The sequence below is a fragment of the Rhopalosiphum padi genome, chromosome 4 (genome assembly GCF_020882245.1).
Source record: "Rhopalosiphum padi isolate XX-2018 chromosome 4, ASM2088224v1, whole genome shotgun sequence".
NCBI lineage: Eukaryota > Metazoa > Arthropoda > Insecta > Hemiptera > Aphididae > Rhopalosiphum > Rhopalosiphum padi.
The window spans coordinates 38,387,510-38,411,417 of NC_083600.1; the positions used below are offsets into that span (position 1 = coordinate 38,387,510).

The 23,908-nt window shown below is 32.1% G+C and overlaps 2 protein-coding genes across 7 annotated transcripts in view; one reads left to right on the top strand and one right to left on the bottom strand.

Moving 5' to 3' along the window:
• LOC132929337 (uncharacterized) overlaps positions 1–23,908 on the top strand; it is a 110,321-nt gene that overhangs the window by 9,914 nt on the left and 76,499 nt on the right. The gene's annotated exons all lie outside the window — the stretch shown is intronic.
• LOC132929916 (facilitated trehalose transporter Tret1-like) lies at positions 119–22,245 on the bottom strand. Of its 4 annotated transcripts, none has more exons than XM_060995555.1 (8): positions 22,227–22,245; positions 4,016–4,145; positions 3,898–3,953; positions 3,677–3,815; positions 2,747–3,132; positions 2,330–2,674; positions 1,391–1,659; positions 119–1,315 (listed from the first exon to the last, which is right to left on the bottom strand). In XM_060995555.1, the coding sequence occupies exons 2-8, from the start codon at positions 4,071–4,073 to the stop codon at positions 1,048–1,050; spliced, it is 1,521 nt and encodes a 506-aa protein (XP_060851538.1). In that variant the 5' UTR covers positions 4,074–4,145; positions 22,227–22,245; the 3' UTR covers positions 119–1,047. The 4 variants fall into 4 exon arrangements, with proteins under 4 accessions (XP_060851538.1, XP_060851537.1, XP_060851536.1 ...); XM_060995554.1 differs by lacking the exon at positions 22,227–22,245 and adding an exon at positions 10,405–10,423; XM_060995553.1 differs by lacking the exon at positions 22,227–22,245 and adding an exon at positions 8,360–8,682.

Sequence of the window (23,908 nt, forward strand, 5' to 3'; positions counted from 1 at the left end):
GCATGCGTGTCGTATTATTGTCGTCAAACCCATAATATATCGTTTCCTTAACCGTATATTGTTATAGGTTTATAATTTGTACGGGCAGAAGTGTAAATAAATTATAACATTAAAAATATAGTGTTAAGAAATAAGAATATTTAATTGAAATAATGATATTTGATTTGTATAAAACAATTATTTTGTACACAGTGTATTTTTATTTTTTCTATTCTATTTATATATATACATTTATTAGCACATTCAATAATTAATGATAAAAGCAATAACAAAAATTAAATTAATTACTACAAATTATAATACAATACTATATTGTACGTATTTATATGTTATATATTATTAACTACAGAAAAATTAATAACAACACTAATTAATATGATCCATTAAAATGTCTTTATGTCGACACTCAACGTAATAAAAACTATATTCCCAATATAAAAAAAAGTTAATATGTATTATTATGCTGGATAAAAATAAGTTATTCCTAAAATTGTAGATTTTAGTATATTTCGTGAGCAAAGATGTTTAAGAAGTTGTTAAATAATATAATATATTAATGTGGTTTAAATTTTAATAAGAAGATTGTTCTTGTTAAAATAATGTTGTACAAACTTCACTAAATAGATGGTGAAACATATTATGTTTTAATAAGTTGCTTTTAAAAATTATAAGTATCACGAATTCTAACATTGAATATTATATAACGTATAATAAATTAAATAAACGAGTGCTAAAAGTTAATAAAAGTTGTGTTCAAACACAAAACAAGGAATTTGGATTATTTTACATATCACAATAATGAACGTTCGTTATTGTGATCTTCGCATATTACTGAGTACGCGAAACATAATATATTTATAGAATCTGATGTTTTAATAATATAACAATGCAAATCCCATAAAAATACCATTGCAACTGTCACATACGATAATAGCACAATCGAAATAATATGTAATAATTCAAATTTGTATATACATCGTCCAAGGTAACTTTTTTAATACTAAACCGTTTATGTACACTAAAAAAAAAAAATAAAAATAGAATACATCATACGGCTTGGGGTTCAGGTGATATCTCAGAAGAAGTTTGTTCGCTTTTGGGTACAAAAAATTCTTCAATTTCCATTAAAGTTTTGTTCTCGGTCTCCGGCATATTTCTGTAGAGGTATACGAATCCAACAAAACTGGAAGCTGCCATCATGAAGAAGGTGTTATTCAGGCCCAAAGTATTTTCGACACTTAAATATACTTTGGTCGCCGAAAACGTTAGAATGTAAAAAATTGCAGTCGTCAGACTAGAAGCGAAACTTTTAGCTCTACACGAAAATCATATAATATCGTGTTAATATGGTTATGAAAAGTAAAAATCATAGGTGTATCATGTATATTACTCATTAGGATATATCTCGCTGACCAACGTCCATGGCACGGTCAACATGCCCATAGCTCCAGAGAACATGATGATCGAGTAGAGTACCATTGGCACGTAGGCTTTGGGACTAATCAGTGTGTTATTAATACATACGAAGTATATAGCGAACACGAATATTGCCAGCGTGTTTATGCACAACGTTGATAAAGTCAAATATCGCTTTCCTAGTTTCCGCACCGTTAAAGTGAGTCCTACGCTTCCAGCCAATTGCATAAATCCATAAAGCACCTTGAACATAATAATTAAGAAATAAATGACTAACAGAGAAATATAAAATTAAATTTTTTTTAATATTTTGTCTTAATAAAAAAAACAATTTAATAAAAACATGTTACGATATCGTATGCAAAATTATAAGAGATTCGATTTAATATCAGTTATATTTGCAGTATTGTAAATAATAAATTGAAAATTTATTTAACTAACACTCAAATGTTGTTTAACAAACTTTACTTTAAAAGTATATTTGAAATACAAAAAATAAAAAATAGTTATATTTAAATGTATGTAAAATATTTTATCTTGTTTCATATTATTATTGTTACTTTTTTTAAATGTATCCATCCATCTATATGTAAAATACGTAAATGAGCAGTAATAATTTGTCGGAATAACGTTATGTCATTTTTACATTATAAATAACTAAAATAACATATAAACACGATCGTTTATGCTTGAATAAAAATGTTTAGTCACTATTCAGTAAATAATAATAATTATTATAAAAATAATAAATAAAATGTAAAGTGTGCAAATACTAAACGTCTATAATTAGTATTTAATAAATATTAGATTGGCAGTAAAAGTATTTAATCATTCGATACCAATATAAGAATTTAAATACTGTTGTCTAAATACATTATAATATTTCAGTTAGCTATCCAAATATTATACTCACTAAAGCTATACTGTGGGTATCCTTCACACCCGATTCGTACATCAATTTAACGATGTAAGGGCGGCAGGGTGTCAGACACGAAATTAACGTGAATACATAGTAAACGGTGACCAGCCGTAGTGGTCGATACACCGAGGGACTCTTGATCCATAAAAACGACGAAAACGTGCCTTTCGAATCTCTTATCGTCTTTGATTTGTCTAAAGACGTCTTGTAATAAAACATCAGTTCTTGGTACTCGTTGGCAACGACACGAGGCTCTACCCATCCTCTCAGCCAACAAATGGCGTTCATGGCCTTCTCGTTTTTGCCTTTGGATATCAACCAAATCGGACTTTCCGGTATCTATACGCGAGAATAAGGAACAAGTAGATATGTAATAAACGATTGACGAAATGAACAGCGATCAAAACTCACAAATGTCACTAGCGTCAGACACATGACCGGACACAGGGCGCTCATCGCCGCCACGGTCTTCCATTGGAAAACGTAACTCAGCCCGTAACTGGACAAGACGCCTATTAGGCACGCCATGTTTATCACACAGGACATGATTCCCCGGAGTCTCGGTTCGCAAATCTCTCCGATGTACGAGTACGCCGGGCCATCGTTGAAGCCCAAACCCATGCCCATCGTTATGGTCGACCAGTACAACATGGTAACCGAGTTTGCGTACCACAGCAGTATCCAGCCGAAGATGCTGGGAACGCAAGCCAGAACCACGCAAGACTTCTTTCCGAAGTGTTTTTGCGCGTATCCGGACAGTACACTCCCAATCGGTTGACACAAATAAAGTATACTTCCTGTAAACGTAACAAAATGTTTCTACAATGTTTACTAATAATAAGTACGAATGCCGAAGTGCAGAATGGTTTTAAAATAATATGCGACATTGGAGCGTTGAAAAGAAGAATATGTTGGTTAATATATTATTATGTGTTTACAATGAAAAATTTAACCTTTGAATTGCATACAAGTATTTCATGAGTGTAATATCTATTGGTATTTATGAAGAGGGGATGTGGTGATTTTTCTCGATGATAGTTTACGAGTATATCAGCTATTCAGCTAACACAATTAAATGCAAAAAAACATCATATGGCCTTCGTGCTCTACATATCGTATTTACGTGACAAAACTACATTAAATACCGATAATCTTTAAAACGTTAATAACGATTGGTCTGTAAAATATATTTTTTTTCAAAGTCGTTTTCGCTGCCAACACTTAAAAATGTTCATTCTACGAGGAATAGTCAATGTAAATCAATGCACTTTTTATATTATTCAGAATAAATTGTGTACAACCGAAGTTATTGTTGAGTTATAGATCATTCTGTGTGCTTACCGTACCAAGAAGATTCGGTATCAGTCAGTACAAATTCAGCTTTTGGATTTTTGTAAAGTGAACCGATTACTACTGTAGCCATCGCCAACTCCATTCCAACGTTTACCAGTAATAAACTCTGAACAATCGTAGCCAATAACTGTAAAATAACGTATTGGTTTTGCGTTAAATAAAAAATACGCAGATATTATGCTATCTATATATAAACAACAATTGCTTACCTGAGCAATAGTAGCCTTTCTGCCATACTTGACTTTTGTTTCTACGAGGTCGTATTCTACGAATTATATTCCATTAAAAATGTAATAAAAATAAATGTTTACAATATTGTTTACATACCTAATTCATTCCCGCATCGTATATCGGTAACTGCGTGCGGCAAGGGAAATTGTCCCATTATAGTATGATGTCTAAGCCTACCTCAGACTTATAACACTGGTTGAGGATCGTAAATATATGTTGTCAATGACTAAAACACAAAATCAACATATAAAAAATATGGCTTTTGATGGAAATCACATTGCCACAATATCCAGAAACTAATAGATTAATAAAAAAATAATAATATAGGCACCATCGGAGATTTGGACGATTTATATTAGTTAATAGTATTATATTATATAATATATTATTATATTAATATGCAGTCATTAATAACACACCATTGTGCATTGATAAATAATCATAAAGTTATTGTTTATTACTATTATTAGTGTTCATTGTTATAGAAATATAAATGAAACGTAAATATATAATTATAATATTATAATTTAATAACAATTGTTATTTAAACGTCTGTGAGTAATAATAGTTGATTCATCCACATTTTAATGAAATCTAATTAAATGTAAAATATTAAAAACAACAAAATGTAATTGCACAAGCTCACAAAGAAACTAAAAAATCAAAACATTACACATACACATTTATTTATACTGTTTATAATGAATTATTATAGAAAGATTGCGCATTGGTAATGAACAATAATTAGTGTCACATTGACTTTTATCAAGCTATTCGTAGAAATATTATATTTAAATGCAAAAGATAATAATTTAATAACACTTAACGTTCGAAACAAGATTGTTCTTAGTGATAACTTACTGATAAACCGACTAGGGACAGTAATATTTGTTAAATATAACAATTTATACGAGTCATGATGTAGGTACAGGGTACAGATTTTAATAATAATAATAAAAAAAAAACCAGAAATTGTGTTTAAGTACATAAAAAAAGATATTATTAATTACAATTAGAATACTAGACATCTAATTTATTATTTTCCGTGAGATTAGTTAAGGGTCTTGTAATGCGACGTTATTCCGAGTACTCTAAATATTGTGGAATTTAAAAAGCGGAAGCTTTAGAGATGTGAGTTTGATAAAAAATAAAAAGTTATCTAACTAATTTTATAAAAATAGTTAAATGATTTCTATAAATTATTGCTCAATTATAATTAAAATCATTCATTGGAAGTCGAAAACGCGTGTATTTTAAAACATTAATACACCACACAGGACCTGATGTTAATAATTTGAATTTAGTTAGCATTTTTTTTGTACTACGTTTTTCAACATCTTAAATTCATTAATAATACAGTTAAAATAAGAAATATAAATTTTATATCCATAATAATTTATTTCATAATCTACATCAGCCTAGTCACATAATAATTTTATATTTAAATAATATGGCATGGAGCCATTATTAACGATAGCTTAAATAAATCATTGTTTGTTCTATCAGATAAAATCAAACTTGAACTGAAACTTTCAAATTAGATATTTAATCAACAATTTAGCGGAAAATAAATATAGTTTAACGTCCCTAATTACATTATTATTTAACAGTTGTTCCGCATTTAATTTTGGATTTAATTAATGAATAATTTGAGTATAAAAATATTTATCCAAAACAAAAACTTATATATATATATATATATATATATATTTGTAGGAAATCATTATCATAGCTCATCTCATAATAATATATGGTATTATAATGTTAACAACTATATAATTACAATAAATGTACAATGTCTTGCGGTTCCAAAGCATGGCAGCTACTCAGTAAGTAAGTTGCTCAGTAACCTAACCAGCATATTTTACATTAATCATAAATGAAAATTTGAAATTTGAAATTTATATAATTTGGAGTGTAGAGGGTAACGGACATTTGTCAAGTGCGTGGAAACCTACCGTATTTTTGTTACTTTTTTCACGTCAAATTTCGCAAAGATTTAGTAAAATAATATATTATACATTTAAACAGTATTCTCGTTATCGCGCCTGTAATAATAATTATATTCGTACACCGAGGCCGCATCATCGTCGTCGTCGTCGTCGTCGTCGTCGTCGGCGAAACGGTCCCGGAGCGACCGAGGCCGTCTCACTTAAAATAAATGAAAATCCCTCAACGCTCCTTATTAATTACACCGGTTATGCCCACGCCCTTTTGCCACTTCCGTCGTAATTTATGGTCTTCGCGGGGTGGTAAAAACAAAAAGAAAAACATTCTCTCGCCGCTCCCGAGATCCCACTGCAGCAGGTAGGCATATTCTATGCGTATAATATCGTAATAATAATATGTATGGCCAAAACGTACGTGAACTGATGAGGCAAAAACGACCCCCCGGCTGCTACCGTCGAGGATTCGAGGGAATTCAGCGGTTTTCCACCCTAACCCGCGACCGCCGAGACGACAGTTCGAAAACTGTAATATTATAATTTATAATAATAATACATTATTATTATAACATTGTGCTATGCGCCCGCTGCAGTTCGGCTACGATAATATATCACCGCGTATACGGGCGTTATACATTATTATGGTATTATGCTATCTACCTATGATGTATTATAATATATTATAATATTATACGATATACGCAAAGTTACGTTCAACTCGGTCACGTAGCCGCCTACACAATTTTCTAAGCGTGTATATCGCGCAGTGTACAACGCAAACGAATTGGTGTAAATCGATTTCGACGAAAATGCAATGTGTGAAAACACACTACAACTGCCGTAGGCTCGGAACGAACTGGTCGCGTAGAATACAAAATAGTTTAGTAGTTTCAAAATTTTTTTCGCCGTTAGACGCTCACGATGGGTATGTACTGTGCATATTATTATGTATAGATCATATAGTACCATACGCATCGATATAAGGAGCATTCACGAGTCAAAACGTCGAATAATTTTTCTACGTAATATTGTGCTGTGCTAACGGCACAACAATAATGTTAATAATATATTATAGTGGAAAAATAAAAAATAAATACTTACCGACGCACACGACGTATATATTAATTTGATGATGTTTCGTATATCGTTTGAATGAATAAATCAATAGGCGTAGTTTAATGTACCTCTAAAGACGGTCTTCGGCAGACAACGTCATGAAGGCCGAACCGGACGTGTTCCACGAAAATATACTGCAGCAGACGGTTATCACGCGGACGAAATGTATTCAACGTCGGCAATAATATCACGCGTACAACTACAGCCGGGAAACGGGAAAAAACCGCTGTCGCATTACAAACTAAATAAATAACAATTATACGGCGATTGTCGCTAAACCACAAACCGATCCAATACGATTTTGGTTTTCCTACCGTATTACGGTTACGATAAAATGAATGATTTCACGCAGCGTACCACACGCCGTTCGTCACCGACGCTTATTGATTTAACATCGACCAATTAATTCCATTACGAAAATCGGTCGTGTCGGGCGATACGTATAACAATAATAACAATTATTATAATGTTGGGCATTTATGTTGTTATCGATCAATTATTAAACGATTGTGAATAAGCAGATATGTGTCTACAGAGCGTCCGACGAATATAACAATTTTATATTATTAATATTATTATGCGTTCTCTAATATTATAATATATTGAACCGTATTATTATCATAATAGTGGCGGAACTATTCGTTTCGGTGGATTCGGCCGGCGACACTACGTATGATAATAATACGTTGTATTGTGGGCCGACGTATAATAGCTTAAGCATTTCTTACGCATTACAGATAGGCTGCGGTAGTTATCGTACGGTTATTATAATTTTAATCTCACGTACAACAACCGTCGTAATGCGTGCGGCCGAGCTGTAATGTCACATTATTAATCATACTTCTCGGATGAGACTTAAAACACAATATGCAAAATCATAGAAAAATAAAACTGTGAGTTGCGCGTTGTGTGTGAAAAATACTCGGCACGACGTATGTATTGTATATATATATATATACTTTGTTTATCATTCTAACACGTGTACAAATCTGCAGCGTTCTCGAATCCGCCAAATCCGGGTACTGTAGATTATTGATCTAATTTTGAAATTATCCCGCGTGAAAAGTTCGGACACAATAGGTTTCCGATCGGAATCGTATTCCGGGAAATGTGTCGTTACACACGCGTATCGCGAGACATATACGAGTGTAGATGGAAAAATACAGATAAATGATACGGACACCTGTTGCGCGCATTGTCTGAGGATTATATTTGTTACCAAATCCCGTGGACCACGACGTCGCGTCGAAGAAAAAGACTTAGCGTTCTCGTTGTCCGGCGGTGTTACGTTAATATATTAATAATACATATTATATTATTATACTACGTTGTCGTAATAAGACGTACAATACTTGTCTAAAAATAAGAGGAGACTTACAGATAGAGACGACGCTCGCGTGTTTGATAATATAATAACAGTCGCGTATTTGATATTATAGTCTCTGGCGTTTGTCAGTCAGACGTCGGATAAACGGACGACGGCGCGAACGGTCGTTATTTAGCCTGGTAGGGGAGGGGGATCAAAATTCGTCAACTGTTCGTAGCACACGTGTATTATAGTATTTTTATTCGGATTTCGACGATGAAAAGACAGTAAATACTTATACGAAGAAAATATTGGTGCCGAGAAACGCGCACGCACCAATAATATAATATAAAATACGACGGCGAAAAGATCGTACGACTGTTCTATTAAAGATATCGCTCGTAACGCGTTATAAATTATAATAATATAACTATATATATTGCTATCGTAATTTTATGATACGATAAGTTTCAAAACAATTTATAATAATCATATTATCACCTATATATATACAATATTATAATATAATAGACCTCTAATTATAATGATAATATAATATTATGATTATGTACATCATGCTGCTCCCGCGGTGACGCGTTATTTCCATGTGTGTATTATTATTGTTATACTTATACAATATACATATATTATAGATACAAAAAAATAATAATTACTATATATCATTTCCATGAGCACAAATACAATTTTTCAAAATAATAATAATATGAGACTCCGGGGTCTGTATACTCTAGGTCCTCTCTTGAGGCTATACTGTTGTTGTGAGATCGGGTATTACATATACGACTCTATAACATCACCACAACGACCCTTCGGCCACCATATCAATGATACATGCACTCAATGGCCTGTTTAGATTGGGACCACTGTCCACTACAGAACTCTCATCGGATACCAGTAAAAAAAATGCAGAATTTCATAAAAAAAAATGTTATTGCGTCTTAAACGAATTTAAAAGTATGGAAACGCGCGATATTATATTAATATATTTTGTTTTTCATCGGTTTCAAGTAGCGTCACTAAATATTTTAATAATTTGATTTTTGTGTTTAAAGGGCCCTCCACTTCCTGCATCCACCGTGTTTCACGCTACACCGCTGCGATGTATAACTTAAAATACTTGATGATAGATACGTGGAAATGCATACGCGAAAAATTAGTACTTGCGGTATCGTTTCTATAATCTTTCGATTTTAAAACGGACTCGTACTGATCATCACACGCTGTAGTTAAGCCTCGTGCAGTCGTGCGCTACGTGTATTCTTCGCTCGTCGTACGCGCAACGTCCGATTCGACATTATAATAATAACATTATATAGTACTGCACCATATCCGTAGCACAATATTATTATTATATACATCGTACGAAATAATAATGACAATACCCTGCGACGGAGATCGCCGTCGGAAATGGACACGTGTGCGAGTGTGTGAAGTGTGTGCGTTCGTGTCGTCGAATGCGGACGGCCGCTTATTATTATTATTATTATTATTCCATCGGATTAGCTCAATCCGTCCGACTCACGGACAGAATCGCTATAATATAATAATAATAATAATAATAATAGATATATACCTACACCATGTCTGTCCGTGTCCCGCCACTGACGATAGGTCGCCATTAGTGCGGTCACCACTATCACCGCCGCCACTATATGACTATTATGACTTATATTAAAATGTGCACACGCGTATTTTGTGCGCGTGTGTAAGGCTTCGCGCGCGCCCACAAATTGTTACATTCATTTGTATGGACCGCCACCGCCAACATCACGTTTTCGACACTTTCGTCGTTATTTTATTATTGGCATTATACGTATTACGTGTATACGATAATATAATACTCGTGTATAAGACTTGGACATCACGTACAATAAACCTTTTCACTACCGTTTGCTCTAACGCATATAATATAATATACCTTAAACATAATATCATATTATAATATCGTCGTACATTTTATTATACATATATTATATCATCATCGTTGTACTATACATAGCACGTGGTACGTGTGTTTTATGCGATTTACCGGTGGTATTAACCAGATATAACCCGGAAATCGTGAATCGTTTAATATATTATTATTAGTCACTTACCTATATATTAAGCTGACGTGATTTGCAGTGGGTACAAACGGCGACACAAATAGGATTAGCTCTCGTGGTCCGGTGCCAGCTGTCGTGCGTGTGCGGTGCGAACCTAATAATCTAGAACGTCTAGTAACCTATCGACCTAATCAGAAAACCGTGGACGTTAAAAATACGACAATAAATCGTTTTATTTTTGAGCATCAATTACGTATTAGTACGGTGATGACGAGATAGTGTGTGTTTTATTTGTACATGATTTCATAATTTAAAAATACTTTTTTGAGCAGTTAAAAAGGTAAAAATGTTTGATGTATCACCTCACTAAGCCCATATGGTATTATATTATTTTGTTTTTTAAAACAGGTAATTATTATTATTATTTATAGTTTAAAAGTTTAGGAATACCGAAAAAACAACATAATTAACATTTACAGCAAGTGGCTTAAGTCAAACCTTGAACGCTTGTGTAAACCATTTTAAATCGTTTTAATCGTTCTCTTACAGGAGAGGCCACGGGTGTACTATAAATAAGTAGGTAAAACTTCTAAAAGTAGCAAGTAAAATACAAAAAAAAAATAAAAATATTGATATACATATATTAGAAACATTTTTTGCGTTTTGTTTAATCAATTTTTGATCTATAATTAAAAAAAATTAAAATCACCACAAATATTAATTTATAGTGAACAGCATTAAGGAGATAGTGACAAAACTGAAAAAATAACCGGTGACAGTAGATGAGCTCGCTGGCGGCGTCATCTAGAGTTCTCCAGAATGTTAAACTGTATAATATATACAGTATATTATGTATATATTATGTTATACATTATAACATCATATTATTTATAATTAATGACGCGTCATCATTTTTTTTTTGTTATTCAATAATTAACGTAACACATTTTTTCTAGTAAACGGGCCAACTATATACATATAGTTAAACCGGAATATATTTAAATATAACGAATCGAGTTTTATTTTCGACTGTAGCGACAATGCGACTGAATAATTTTAGAGAATTCGTGGCAGCAGTAGTATAACATTTGTACATAGAGTATGGACACGACAAATAGAGATCCGTTTGTAAGGAATAAAAGTTTTGTTTCTTAGCTGAGTGCGAGAGGAATGCCAAGAGTATTGCGATGAAAGTGTGATTCGTACATAAAGGGAACTCATATACACACGAAACAAAAAGTTTTGAACAGTTCAAAGACAGGCTAATGTGGGTCATGTACCTCGGGATAGGGGAAAAGTTACACTGAATAAGGGCACTTGGCATATTATATTCTCATGACGACCGTGACTGTTTTCTTCTTTTATTCGTATTGTGTTTTTTAAGCATTAACTTAAAAGCAATGCATATAATACGTACCATTAAAACGTTCAAAGTTTTTCATACTAAACATTTGTTATATACGTAAATATGAGTAGTGAGTGTAACACAATAATAACGTTTCACTAAAAACAATAAATTACTAAAGGTACCTTACAGCTATATTATTATAGATGTCATTCGTGTTTCGTTTTGATTTTCGGTGATAATGTTTTTGGTGTTTTGCTGCAGTCGTTACAGACAATAAAAACTTTCAAAACTGTATTATTGCGCTGTGCTTATGCAAAACTTTGTTTTGCTTTTAATCATAAATACCTGCAAAACAACTCAACGTGTGTTGTCTCCTCTGATCACGTATAATCTCACACAGTTCCTCCGACAAAGCAGTGGCAGTGCTTAATCCTGTTCAATCATAGCGAAGAGGCGACATGGTTATTTCCTAGACACTTCTAGGAATTGATATTATTTAAATCACGGTTTTCGAGTATGCGATTTAATGGGACTCAACACCCACGTGATCTAACTCTAAAACTACTGTATACTGTTCAGTGACGGCCAACGAATAGAGAGAACGATATTTTAAGGATTTAAACGAATTCAATATTTTTTATTATATCTATTTAAATACACGTTATCGCGTATATCAACTACTTGTAACGGCTTGTGTCACAGACGGGCGTCTACTATAAGTGGATCAAAGCTGTACGAGTGAGAGCGAGTTTGAATAATACGATTTTTAATAGTATAATTTAATTCTACAATATTACAGCAGACGGGCAGCGGTAGATGCGAAGCTGAGCAGGTTATATGTCTAACTTCGTTTACTATTGTATTGACTATTATAGTCATTTAAAAAAAATATTATAATAAATTTATAATATATGAGTTCGTAATATCTACTAACACGGACTTGTTCAAAATATTTTTATTCGTTCTTATTTGGATTACGGTTTTAAACATCGAATATCTAATATATAACAGTATATATACATGATGCATTATTATATTATATTATGTACACAATACCCTCGGTTTAGGTTACGGTCGTAATAATAATGATTGACGTTAATAAATAAATTCAGTGGGTTTCTCGTAGGTGTATAGTATTTGATTTCGAGTTTATATAATTTTAAGGCGATAAACTCACGACATACAATAATTAAAATCAAATCGATTGCAGCAACCGTTCGTCATCGTTAAATATTGTTATAATATATTATTTATAATTATTTATAATCATTGTACACAAAACGAATGATTCACCGATTGTCGTTGATGGTTCGTTACGCCCGCGTCGAAAGTGCCAGAACGTGACACTTAATATTATTCAGCACGACGTGTATACTGTGTACACGACTGTTTGGGATTTTAGTGCAAATTACTGACAAACAACCGAGGTGTGATGTACCCTGCATGTAGCTTTTTAATATAATAAAAGCTTAGTAACGCCGATAATCAAAACACCATAACGGCGTGTTACAGTATACTAAGACTTAGGCACTTAAAATTATCAATTGGTTTGTATTACTTGTATTTGAATAATGATCTATTAATAAGCACGCAAACATAATACTGTTATAGTTATAAGTCGAAAGAGCGTCACATATACGATTTGAAAGAAAGATATAATGTTATATAATATAATATTTAGAAATAATCCTCCTTTGTTTCCTCACTACACTTCACTTTGACTTAAACATAATAAATAGTAATAAATGTGGAGATTTTAAAATCTAAAAAAATACCAATCTCACGGATAGGTGCAGCGTCCATATACACGTATTAATATATATATTGCCCTAATATTATTATTGTACGTATCTTCACACCTATATAACCATTATTCCACGTCTTAGAAATTTCGGTTGAAAAAAAATGTATTAAATTACCTGTATTTTTTTTGTAAGAAGATTATATTCTTTTCGGAGGGATTAAACCTTCTTAAGCGAATCGCGAATTCGGTGCTGCACATAATAATATCATTAACGCGAATAATAATACGAGTATAATGTACAGTCACAAAAGTCACCGGTGCAACGATGTGTACGTTTTGTACTTGTGTGTACACGGGATCGAAGCGGTTCGATTTATTTTATTTTGCCTCGCCTTATCTGCACGTCGTCACGGCGGACATCTTTCTAAAAAGTCCCTTGATTGATGGCCTAGGGAGTTTATATAAACGTTCCGTTCGATTAGTGTAGGTACTATAAATAATATATATATAAATATGTACTTGCTATTTATTTCTCGATATTGTGTCTCGACTATACGCATTTGCTGTACCAAATTAAAAATATAAACTGTATATTAAAAAATAATATAATATTATTAATTATTATTTTAATTGTACATTATACACGGCGAGTGTCGTTATCGACCGACAGTTTAAATATTATTCTTACCATACGATTGCGTAACCATATTGTGTTGGTATACCACACACGCATGAATCATTATTAAACGAATAATTTAAATACGACCAATACCAATCAAATTGTAAAATATCAATGTAATATAGAAAATTATTATCACAGATAAAGGCATATTATAATAATGACATAGTAATAATAGTTCGTTTACCGCTATAGGTACCTACATTATAATTATATATATATCATAATATATTTGTACGTTTTAGGGTCGTTTCAAATCAAATACGTCGTGATAGACAATATAATTGCCATGGTGGCGGCTGTATGATATACGTATAATAAGTAGTGGACTTTTTTGTATTATAAAAAACACTATAGTATTTGTATCAATTTTTCCAAAGAATACCTACATCTAAAAATCAAACATTAGACTATTGAATTATATGGTGTTAAATTATAGCAAAACTATGTTTTTTTTTATATTGAATGATGCGTTAATCTACTTTATCTATTAGTTTTTAAAAATTAAAATTTTAACGTCGGTGGTCTTAGGAAATTTCTTTATTAAACTGAAGAAACATTCCAAAATCTACCAATTAGACGTTTTCCTCGAAGTACATTCTTACCCACAACTATTTTTAAATCTTTTAATCATCATTTTTTTCAGATATTCTTAAATGATGATTAACATAAATCTCCTTGTACCTACACGATGATATTAGGTATTTTCTAATTTATCATAGGTTTTTAAACAAATCTAATACTTTATGTCAGGAGTACCTATAATATCTTATTATATAGGTCCTATAATATAATAAAATTATTGTGAGGTTTTCTAATTATTTATTATTGTACAATATACATATACGGAAATATTAGTAAAATATTGTTTGTACCTACTTATTTCGATTTGAAATCATATAATTTATTTTAATTTTTTAATCGTGTATTTTTGGTAAATTTTGTCGAAATAATCTCGCCCAATAAAATTGATTTTAAACGCGTGTTTTTAATCGACAAGATGTGTATATACGATATACATAATATTATATTGCGCGTCGCAGGGGATAGATTAGGTATGTTCGGGTCGGGGCGTATCGCGTTGTGTGGATCTGATGAGATTTTGGTTTGCACACGTGAGGGAGAGGGAAAGAGTAAGAGGGATGTAAACAAATTGTTCATTTTCCGGGCCGGACATTGCGGGACGTGCAAAACGCCGGGCCCGCCTGGTTGTGTGTATGCGCGCTCGTATGTGTGTGTGTGTGTGTGTGTGTGTGTGTGTGTGCCTATAGCGGTAGCATATAACGACAAACTACTACTACCACTATAATACAAACTTACTATGCTTACTACTACAACAACGACTGTGTCGTATAATACATAATATATACACACAGACACACACACACACACACGCGTGTATATAATATATATTATGTATATGTATGTATTTAATATAGTATATATAATAGTGCAGTATATATTATTATATTATACAACTATATACATACTGTAGCTACCGTATGTATACTACTGTTGGCGTAATACACTGCGTGTTCTGTAAACACGACCGCCGCCGCTTGTGCTTCCGTACAAAGTACAAACACAATAAATGTTTAATCGAGTCCGCGCGTGTTTACTTTCGCGTTCATATGGCGTAGAGATTTTCCGGTACGCGCAGCATTGCCGAACGTCTCCCGCGCACATCTAATACCCCATACCAAACAATGTGTGTGGATGTGTTTTGCGACGAGTGCGTATTATACTAAAATAATATATTGTACATACACGGAATGTTGCGGTGTGGGCAATATGGGCTTACAAGACTACGAGTTTCCTTCAAAATCGATTAATCTCTAACCAGAATTGATCACGTCGAGCTATGACCGAAGTCAATGCGTAAAAGTGAGTGCTATTGGGACAAGGGTTTGTCTTTAGTATCAATATAACGGAAAAAGAGGAGAGATCGATGATATTTTTTTATATCGAGGATAGAAACAGATTTTAAAAATGTAACATTGATAATATTATATATAAAATATTTCAAATATCTATTTATTACTTACTCGTTTATTATATGTATGATTATAATAATTATTATACGCGCGTGGCAAATTAAGTAATGTTATAATAATATTACATTAGGTATATATATGGTCGTCGTATTATCTGTTATTATTGCGTATTGATAGATTATAAATATGAACTGTCGACAAATAAATATTTGGGTAAATTGAGTCAGTATTCGATAGTTTTATAACGCGTAAAATAATGTACACCGGTTATAGTTTCAGCTATTGAAAAAAAAAGTCAAACCGTACAAATAAATTTCTAAAAAAAATATTTATTATTTTTTCAAAATAAATAATAATATAGGTATGACTGTATCTGTAGTTATAAATATCTTATTATTCAATTAATCCTACCAAATTATCCTATTGATCTACAGGATTTTTCACATATTTGAATTCACTTTTTGGCATAATAGTATGGACAGTATGGCTAAAGTAAATACAGAAATATTTATCTCCTTAAATATTTAACATACAATTTCAAATATTTTAGTACCTACCAGTATTATAAATATTTTGCAGTCTTATATTATTTTAATATTAACAAAATAACAGTTTATATTTTTTTCTCAGGTTTCTTTTACATTTTTATTAGTGATTTAAATTAAGTAATATAGAAACACTTTAAAGTTGAAACTATGAGATATCTAAACTATAGTCTATAACTTCTATAAGTAATGTTCAAGGTTCAAGCCTAGCTATTGGAATCTATTATTAAAAAAAGTGTATAAATTTTCAAGATTAATTTTTTTAGGCTATGATACGGTTTTAATTTATAAATCTTAAAATTTCAGAAAATATCTGGGTTCACTGGAAGCAGTGATTATAACATATAATTATTTTTTTGAGTGTATAAATAATATAGGGTAGGTAATCAAATAAAAGGTTAGGTATCTATTAAGTATTTTATTCATAAATAAATATAAAATGAGGTTTAATTAAAGAATAATCTCAGATTTAATTTAATAAGTTATACCTATATCAATAAATTTTTTGAGACTCAACTAACCTAACCCAAGGGCATCTTTGATTCTTTTAAAACCTCTATAGATTGGTATAGCTGTATTAGATGGAACACACAAGAATTTAATTTTTGAATAACTATTTCCCTATAATAATTACGTAGAATTGACATTGCAGGTTACAAAAATAATGTTTAAGAATAAAATATGTAAGTATAGATTATATTCGAACGATCGTGCGATTTTTTTTAAATACAATAAAATAATATTTAATTATTTTTTCATATAATATAATTTATATTTTATCTTTGTTATTTGTAGTTCAAACATTTCCAAGTTTACAACAATAAAAGGCAATGGTCATATGTCTGTAGCTTACATATATACTCAAAAACTACAAGACCAATTTTGATGGAAGTTTCAGAGATTATTCTTAGAGATATCAGGAAGTTCGGAGAGTAGTTTGAATTACGTTCGAAAATACACCAAGTGCTATATCCGATCCGCCACAGGCGGATTGCCCGTGAACTGAGGTACACTATAACCGAGATACACCGATTTTCGATGTATTTTATGTTTGTTCAATTTCGCTCCGGGATAAACGGCTAGTAATAATATGTTTTATATAGTTTTTGTATAGTGCAGAGACAAAAACTTCCGATTTATAGCAAAATGTATGGAGAAAAAAAGTGCCGTTTCGTAAACAACGCTAAATATACACTCCGAGCAAAACTCGGATGTTATTTTCAATTTTAAAACTTTCGAGATGGCCGACCATAAAACAATATCGTAAAACCGTGGAAAACATCAAAATATGAGGGTTGTCCGCCGCGGTTCCGACGACGTGCGCCGGATTTTTTTCGTATCGCTCGGTCACCTCTATAGCCCGATCCCGCGGCATCCATCCGCATCCGGTCGAATAGTTGATATTATCGTGTATAGACGGAGACGGAAACCACCGCCGCCACCGCGGTGCCTATACAGACCTTTGGCGGCGCATATAACGCGTATACCTAATGTATATATATATATATATATATATACGCGATACCACCATCGACGAGACTTAGGACGGGCGGCCGCGCATATAATATACATATATACGGTTACTGTGTGTACACGTACTGTATATACATATATATTATAACGTGTACTGGTGTATACGCTCACGGTGCGAGCACACAAAGTTCGTTAAATATTGACAAGCGCGACGCACACCCGGGACGAGCGTTATTAATGGTCCCGCGGACGTGTGTAAGTACGGCGACTCGTCTATACTCGCAGACGTGTACACGGCTCGTGTGTGTGTGTGTGTGTGTGTACGAACGAGATCTTCTCGTGTCTGTGTGGTGGTTGTGCGCACATTACGCGCAGCGCCGAGCCGAACGACAGACGTTGATTTTGATTCATCGTTGCGGCTCGAAGTCGCGAGTTCAAACGACGGCGACGACATCCGTGCGCTGTACACGTGTATGTGTATATACGCGTATAGTTACAAATTCTAACATTACAAACGCTCGCAGCAGTCGTATAGCAAATACTGTACAATGTCGTGCGGGCGTCGGCGGATATATACGATTATTGCAATCATATTTTCACACCGTCGAGGCTCCCGTCAGAGTATCGGACTGCAGTGTAACAATAATATTATTAAACAATTAACACTTCGCGCCGTCGACTTTCGTTAAATTCTGATTAGACTCGACCCCTTAATAAATTATAGAAATAACAATAATAATTGTTGTTTGGAGCGGACGCGCGTCGCAGCCGCCGAGAAGATGAATAACGCAGTTCGGCGGCGAAGAGTTTTTAATAAAATAAATTATCAAGAGAAAAAAAAAATAAAACACTATAAACCTACCATTCTTGAATGTATAAATATATATATATACACACATCTACGGCGCAATGTCAAGCAGTTTTTTTTTTTATCATTTCGGTGGACGACATCACGGCCGCCTCTGTGTCTCTCTACCTCTCTCACTCTATCTCTCTTCCGTTCCGTCAGCCGCCGCGTAACCTACCGTTTGGTAAACGTAAAAGGAAAGAGAACAGTTCGAATTGCCACGACGTCGTTTCAAAACGGTTTTTTTTTTATTTTTTACTTGTCCCTCGCTGAAAAGAAGCTCGTTAAAAAGTTTTTTTTTTTTAAATTGAACTGGGAACTGTAGAGATTCCCGCGTCTGTCATTGTCATCTCTCCGCCCGAAACGTCAACGCCACAGAAGACACCAATTTCGCCCGATTTAATGATTCATTCATTCGCGCGTCTGCCATTTTTTCGTCACCGCCGCCGACGGTCGTCAGTCCATCGAGTCCCCTGCCTATTATAGATCTCCGTATATTCGTATTATATTGTATGTACTGCTAGAGGGACATTAAACACACTGCAAGACGGACAATATACGATTTCAGTGCTGATCATATTAGACGAAAAAGGGGTGACTAGATATCCCTCCCCCTTCCAAAAAAAAAAACCAAGTCGAGACACAAAGTTCGTTACCAGTTGAAAATAGCTAAATGAACACACTTGAAAAAAAAATGTATAATACTAACTGAACGAGGTCCGTGAAAAATGGTATGGATTTAAATTCAGTAGTTCAATGTAATAATTTTTCAGAACACTCGTTACATAAACCTTATCACCACGTGAAATGTATCTTAATCGACTCGTCTAGTCTATTATCAGGTAGATAATCTGTTTTTACTAGATTAGGATATGAATCAGAGTACTGAGTGCATCATTAAGGGGAATCGAAATGTTTATACTTGTAAAATGTAATGACATCATATTGTATGGGTGTTATGATTATACTAAATTTTCAAATGTGTCATACTATGATTGTCATTGTAATAGTATTCCAAATATTATTAATTATTCGTTATTTTAACAGTTTTTTAAATTTTGAACATTTTAAGTTTCTATAACAGTATATACCGACAAAGTATATTATAATAATATATTGTTCAACGTTATAACCATCATATACGCTTGTTGTTCGTACTAAATGTTTATTCTAACCATATGTAACGCAATCTATTATACCGAGTTTATAAAATACTTTGTTTTCGGTTTATTATTTATACTATTTTCATTTATTTCGAAAGGTTTTTGGGGTTCTATATTATAGTCTCCTTCTTCACATAGTTATGATGAATTTAGTTAGTATGAGCGATGCGTACATCTTATGTCTTCACAGCAGTGATTCTCAACCTATAGTTTGCTAAAAACGCATATAGTTATGGTAATAAGTGACTAAAAAGAGAAAAAAAATTGTAATAGTTATTAATATTAAACATTATATTATATTATTATTTATTTTATTTCAAGTGGTGCGTGAAAATTACAAAACTCGTATATGGTATTGAAATAAGTTTAATACTATATACAAGAGTATACCTTGTATATTTATGGTGGGTGATGAGAATTTAACTGCGACACGATGTCAACGTGTCATGATTACGCGCCAGAGACTACGTGAAGAGCGGATCGTTACCGCATCATAAACCAATCGAGGAGAAAAAATCCGACTTTTCCAGACGGTTCGTAAGGTGCGAAGGGTAGTGTTTAATTGCATGAAGTCGGTAGATCGGCGGAGAGAAAAAAAATCGAGACACAAAAATCTAGAGGGGGAGAAAAAAAATCGTCTCGGAAATAAAACAAAAGTCTCGTTCTCCGTTTGTTTGTTTTTTTTAAATAATATAATCTTCCTACCGAAAGCACGGCATAATACGAATCGTTATATAAAAACAGTCGGAGTTAAACGCTCCGCGAAGCGAATAGTGTTAGATTTTAAATCCTTTCTCGTCCCTCCCACGTTACAACAGTAAAGGCTCCCACATTACTGTTACAATATAATAATTATCGTCCTATAAATATTATTAATGTATTCCACACCGTTAGCAAGCTCGGTTTGTAAATTATACGCGAGCGCTACACCTGCGTCGTAATATTATGTGGTATTGAATATACGCATTCATAAATTCGACTTTAACTATAATAACTCGACGTTTGAAATGCCAAATTATGTAATCCACTTCGCATATTTAACAGAGATTTTAAGTGATAATGATAAAGAAATACACATTAAATACACATTTTTTTCCCCGAATATCATAAATAAGTGCCCTCGAAGCATTTTTATGTTGACAATTTGAACAAAACAAATTAAACTTAATATTCATTAAGTTACTTTTAATATTAAAATTTTGAAAATTTTTATTTTTGCGGGTTAAATTACTCGTGACCTTTATTGTATACGTGTATTATTACATTGGTTATATAAATAAGACAAATTGTGTATTATAGATTGACCGTCAGGCACTCAGGCGTATATATAAACACGTTATTATTGCGCAGTGTGTATAACCAGCCGATTTATTTTAATTTTAACAATTTAATATATACGCGCTAAATTAAAATTTATCATACCTATAGGTACCGGTACAGATGATTGAATTATTTATGGATTAAGGGCAAAAACGAAAACGATTTATACGTGCTATTAAATGTTTCCATATACTGCTTGATCAACACGCGAAAAGTAACCATATATATAGGGTCTACACTTTTACTGCAGTTCAAATGTTTTTATTACACTACAGGCTACCGGTGGTTTTTTTTTTCCAAATAATTTGTTTTTAACAGTATTTTGCGTTTTTGTATGCGTTTATAACATTTTTATCACGAGTTTCGTGCCAAAAATTTCTTACGCGTCGTACGATATGTATATAATAATATATTGTTTGTGAATTCATTATTCCATTGTGACGATCGTTGCGAAATATTTGTACATATTCTTAGCAATATTTTTTTTAGTTTTATTTGTTGATTTATTTTTAAAAATTAAAATTTTAAACCAATCTCGAATATTTGTATTTTAACTACTTAAGAGCTTCGGCGCCTCCATCAATATTTAACGTGGTCAGAGATGACCCGTTAAGTATAAAAATGAAGAAATTAATTTCTTTTGAATCTGTATTAACCGGAGCTCGGGAGCAGAAGGTATTTAGGATATTTAATAATACAATAAATAAATGAAGATCGGTCCAATAATAGTTAATACATAAAAGTTTATTATAGTACTTACAATGTTTACTATGGTCGTTTTGGAGTTCGGGTGAGCGTGATGGTAATCGCGAAGAACTGTCGTTCTCTCACATGTGGGTATTTGGCCGTAGTCTTACAATAAATGTGGAACAAAGCCGGGGGGACGTAATGTATAGTCAGCATGTATATAAAGTGTAGAATATATATGTTTCTATAGTATATATCTATATTGTACAATGTACATATTATGTTTTTAACTATAAATAATGATGAACGATCGTTACATTACCCCCTTCCTTTTTTATTTATATTTTAATATTTGATAAAAAAAAATTACAATATGAATCGTTTTTTTTATGAACATATTTTTAAGGCTAGTTTTTTGTTTATTGATTGAAATTTTACTAGAATTTGAATATTTACACCATATATTGTGATGACTGATATTGACACGATATGTTTGTACACGACTTACCCTTCAGCATATATATATATCTATATGTATATTTAATTAACTTCTTTTTTTTTACTCAAAAATGCGATTATACGCATATTACGCATATTATCAAGTGAGTGTCTTGTACCTGTTTTTGAATTATCAGTATCTGATGTTCATAAATGAATAACTTAATCTACGTAATATTTTGCAGATGTCAACATTGTGTTTTGTTTTTTATGTTTATATTATTGTAAAATTTCAATCACTTAATTTCTAACCTTATTTTTTTATAATTTATAAACACTTTTTCTCATTATTATTAATTATTCGTATGTATCTCTCGCCCCTTTTTTAAATATTTATATTACATCTTATAATTAATCTAAAATAAATCTACATTAAATCTACCTCGTCCTCATATCCAATGTTTATATGTTTCGTCACTTGTGGGAATCCGTTCCATCGTTTGAATAGACTGTCCGTTTGTACATATATGTCAACAGCCCCTCAACCAGTCGTGTTGAAACAAAGTGGCCTGTTGTCGTTGTGTGTTGAAAACCGTCGTGTTCACCTAAACTTATAAATTTTCTCGTTCTTTTTTTATTTTTTATTATCATTATTATTTTTTTGAAGAAAGTGGGGAAAAAAATTTAATTTATTTTGATGCTAAAAATTATAAACGTACATAATATATATGATTATTTAATAAAGTTACACTATTAACCTTTCCTAATGTATGTCCTTAAGTATCTTTTTATATTTTCTGATTGTTGATATATTCATTGACCTAGTTTCCTCATTCCATGGAATTTTTAAAAACATTTCATTTCAATACTCCGTTTGTTTACACTATTAATTTTACCGGTATTACTGATTTATATACAAAACAAAAAATCAATTATGACATGATGTTATGTAATAATAATAATAAAAAAAATATTGTATATTATAATAAGGTAAACTTTTTTTTTTTAATAATATTATTGCTTTCACATATTTTTTTTTTATTATATCTATTATATACATTTTCCTTACTTATTTCTAATTCTTGTTAAGCGTCCTTTATATTTTTTTAACTGATTAACATTCTTGTATTCGTTTATTAATTGCCCTTTCCTAATTATTTCTACTACATAAGTTACGTCTGATATTTGTTTTATTATTCTAAAAGTAATGGAAATTACTTTTGATAAGTAATTTTTATAATTTAACGCGTTACAGTTTCGAATTATTTATATACTTATTAATTGCAGTATTGTGAATTAAGAAAAAAAAACTTTTAA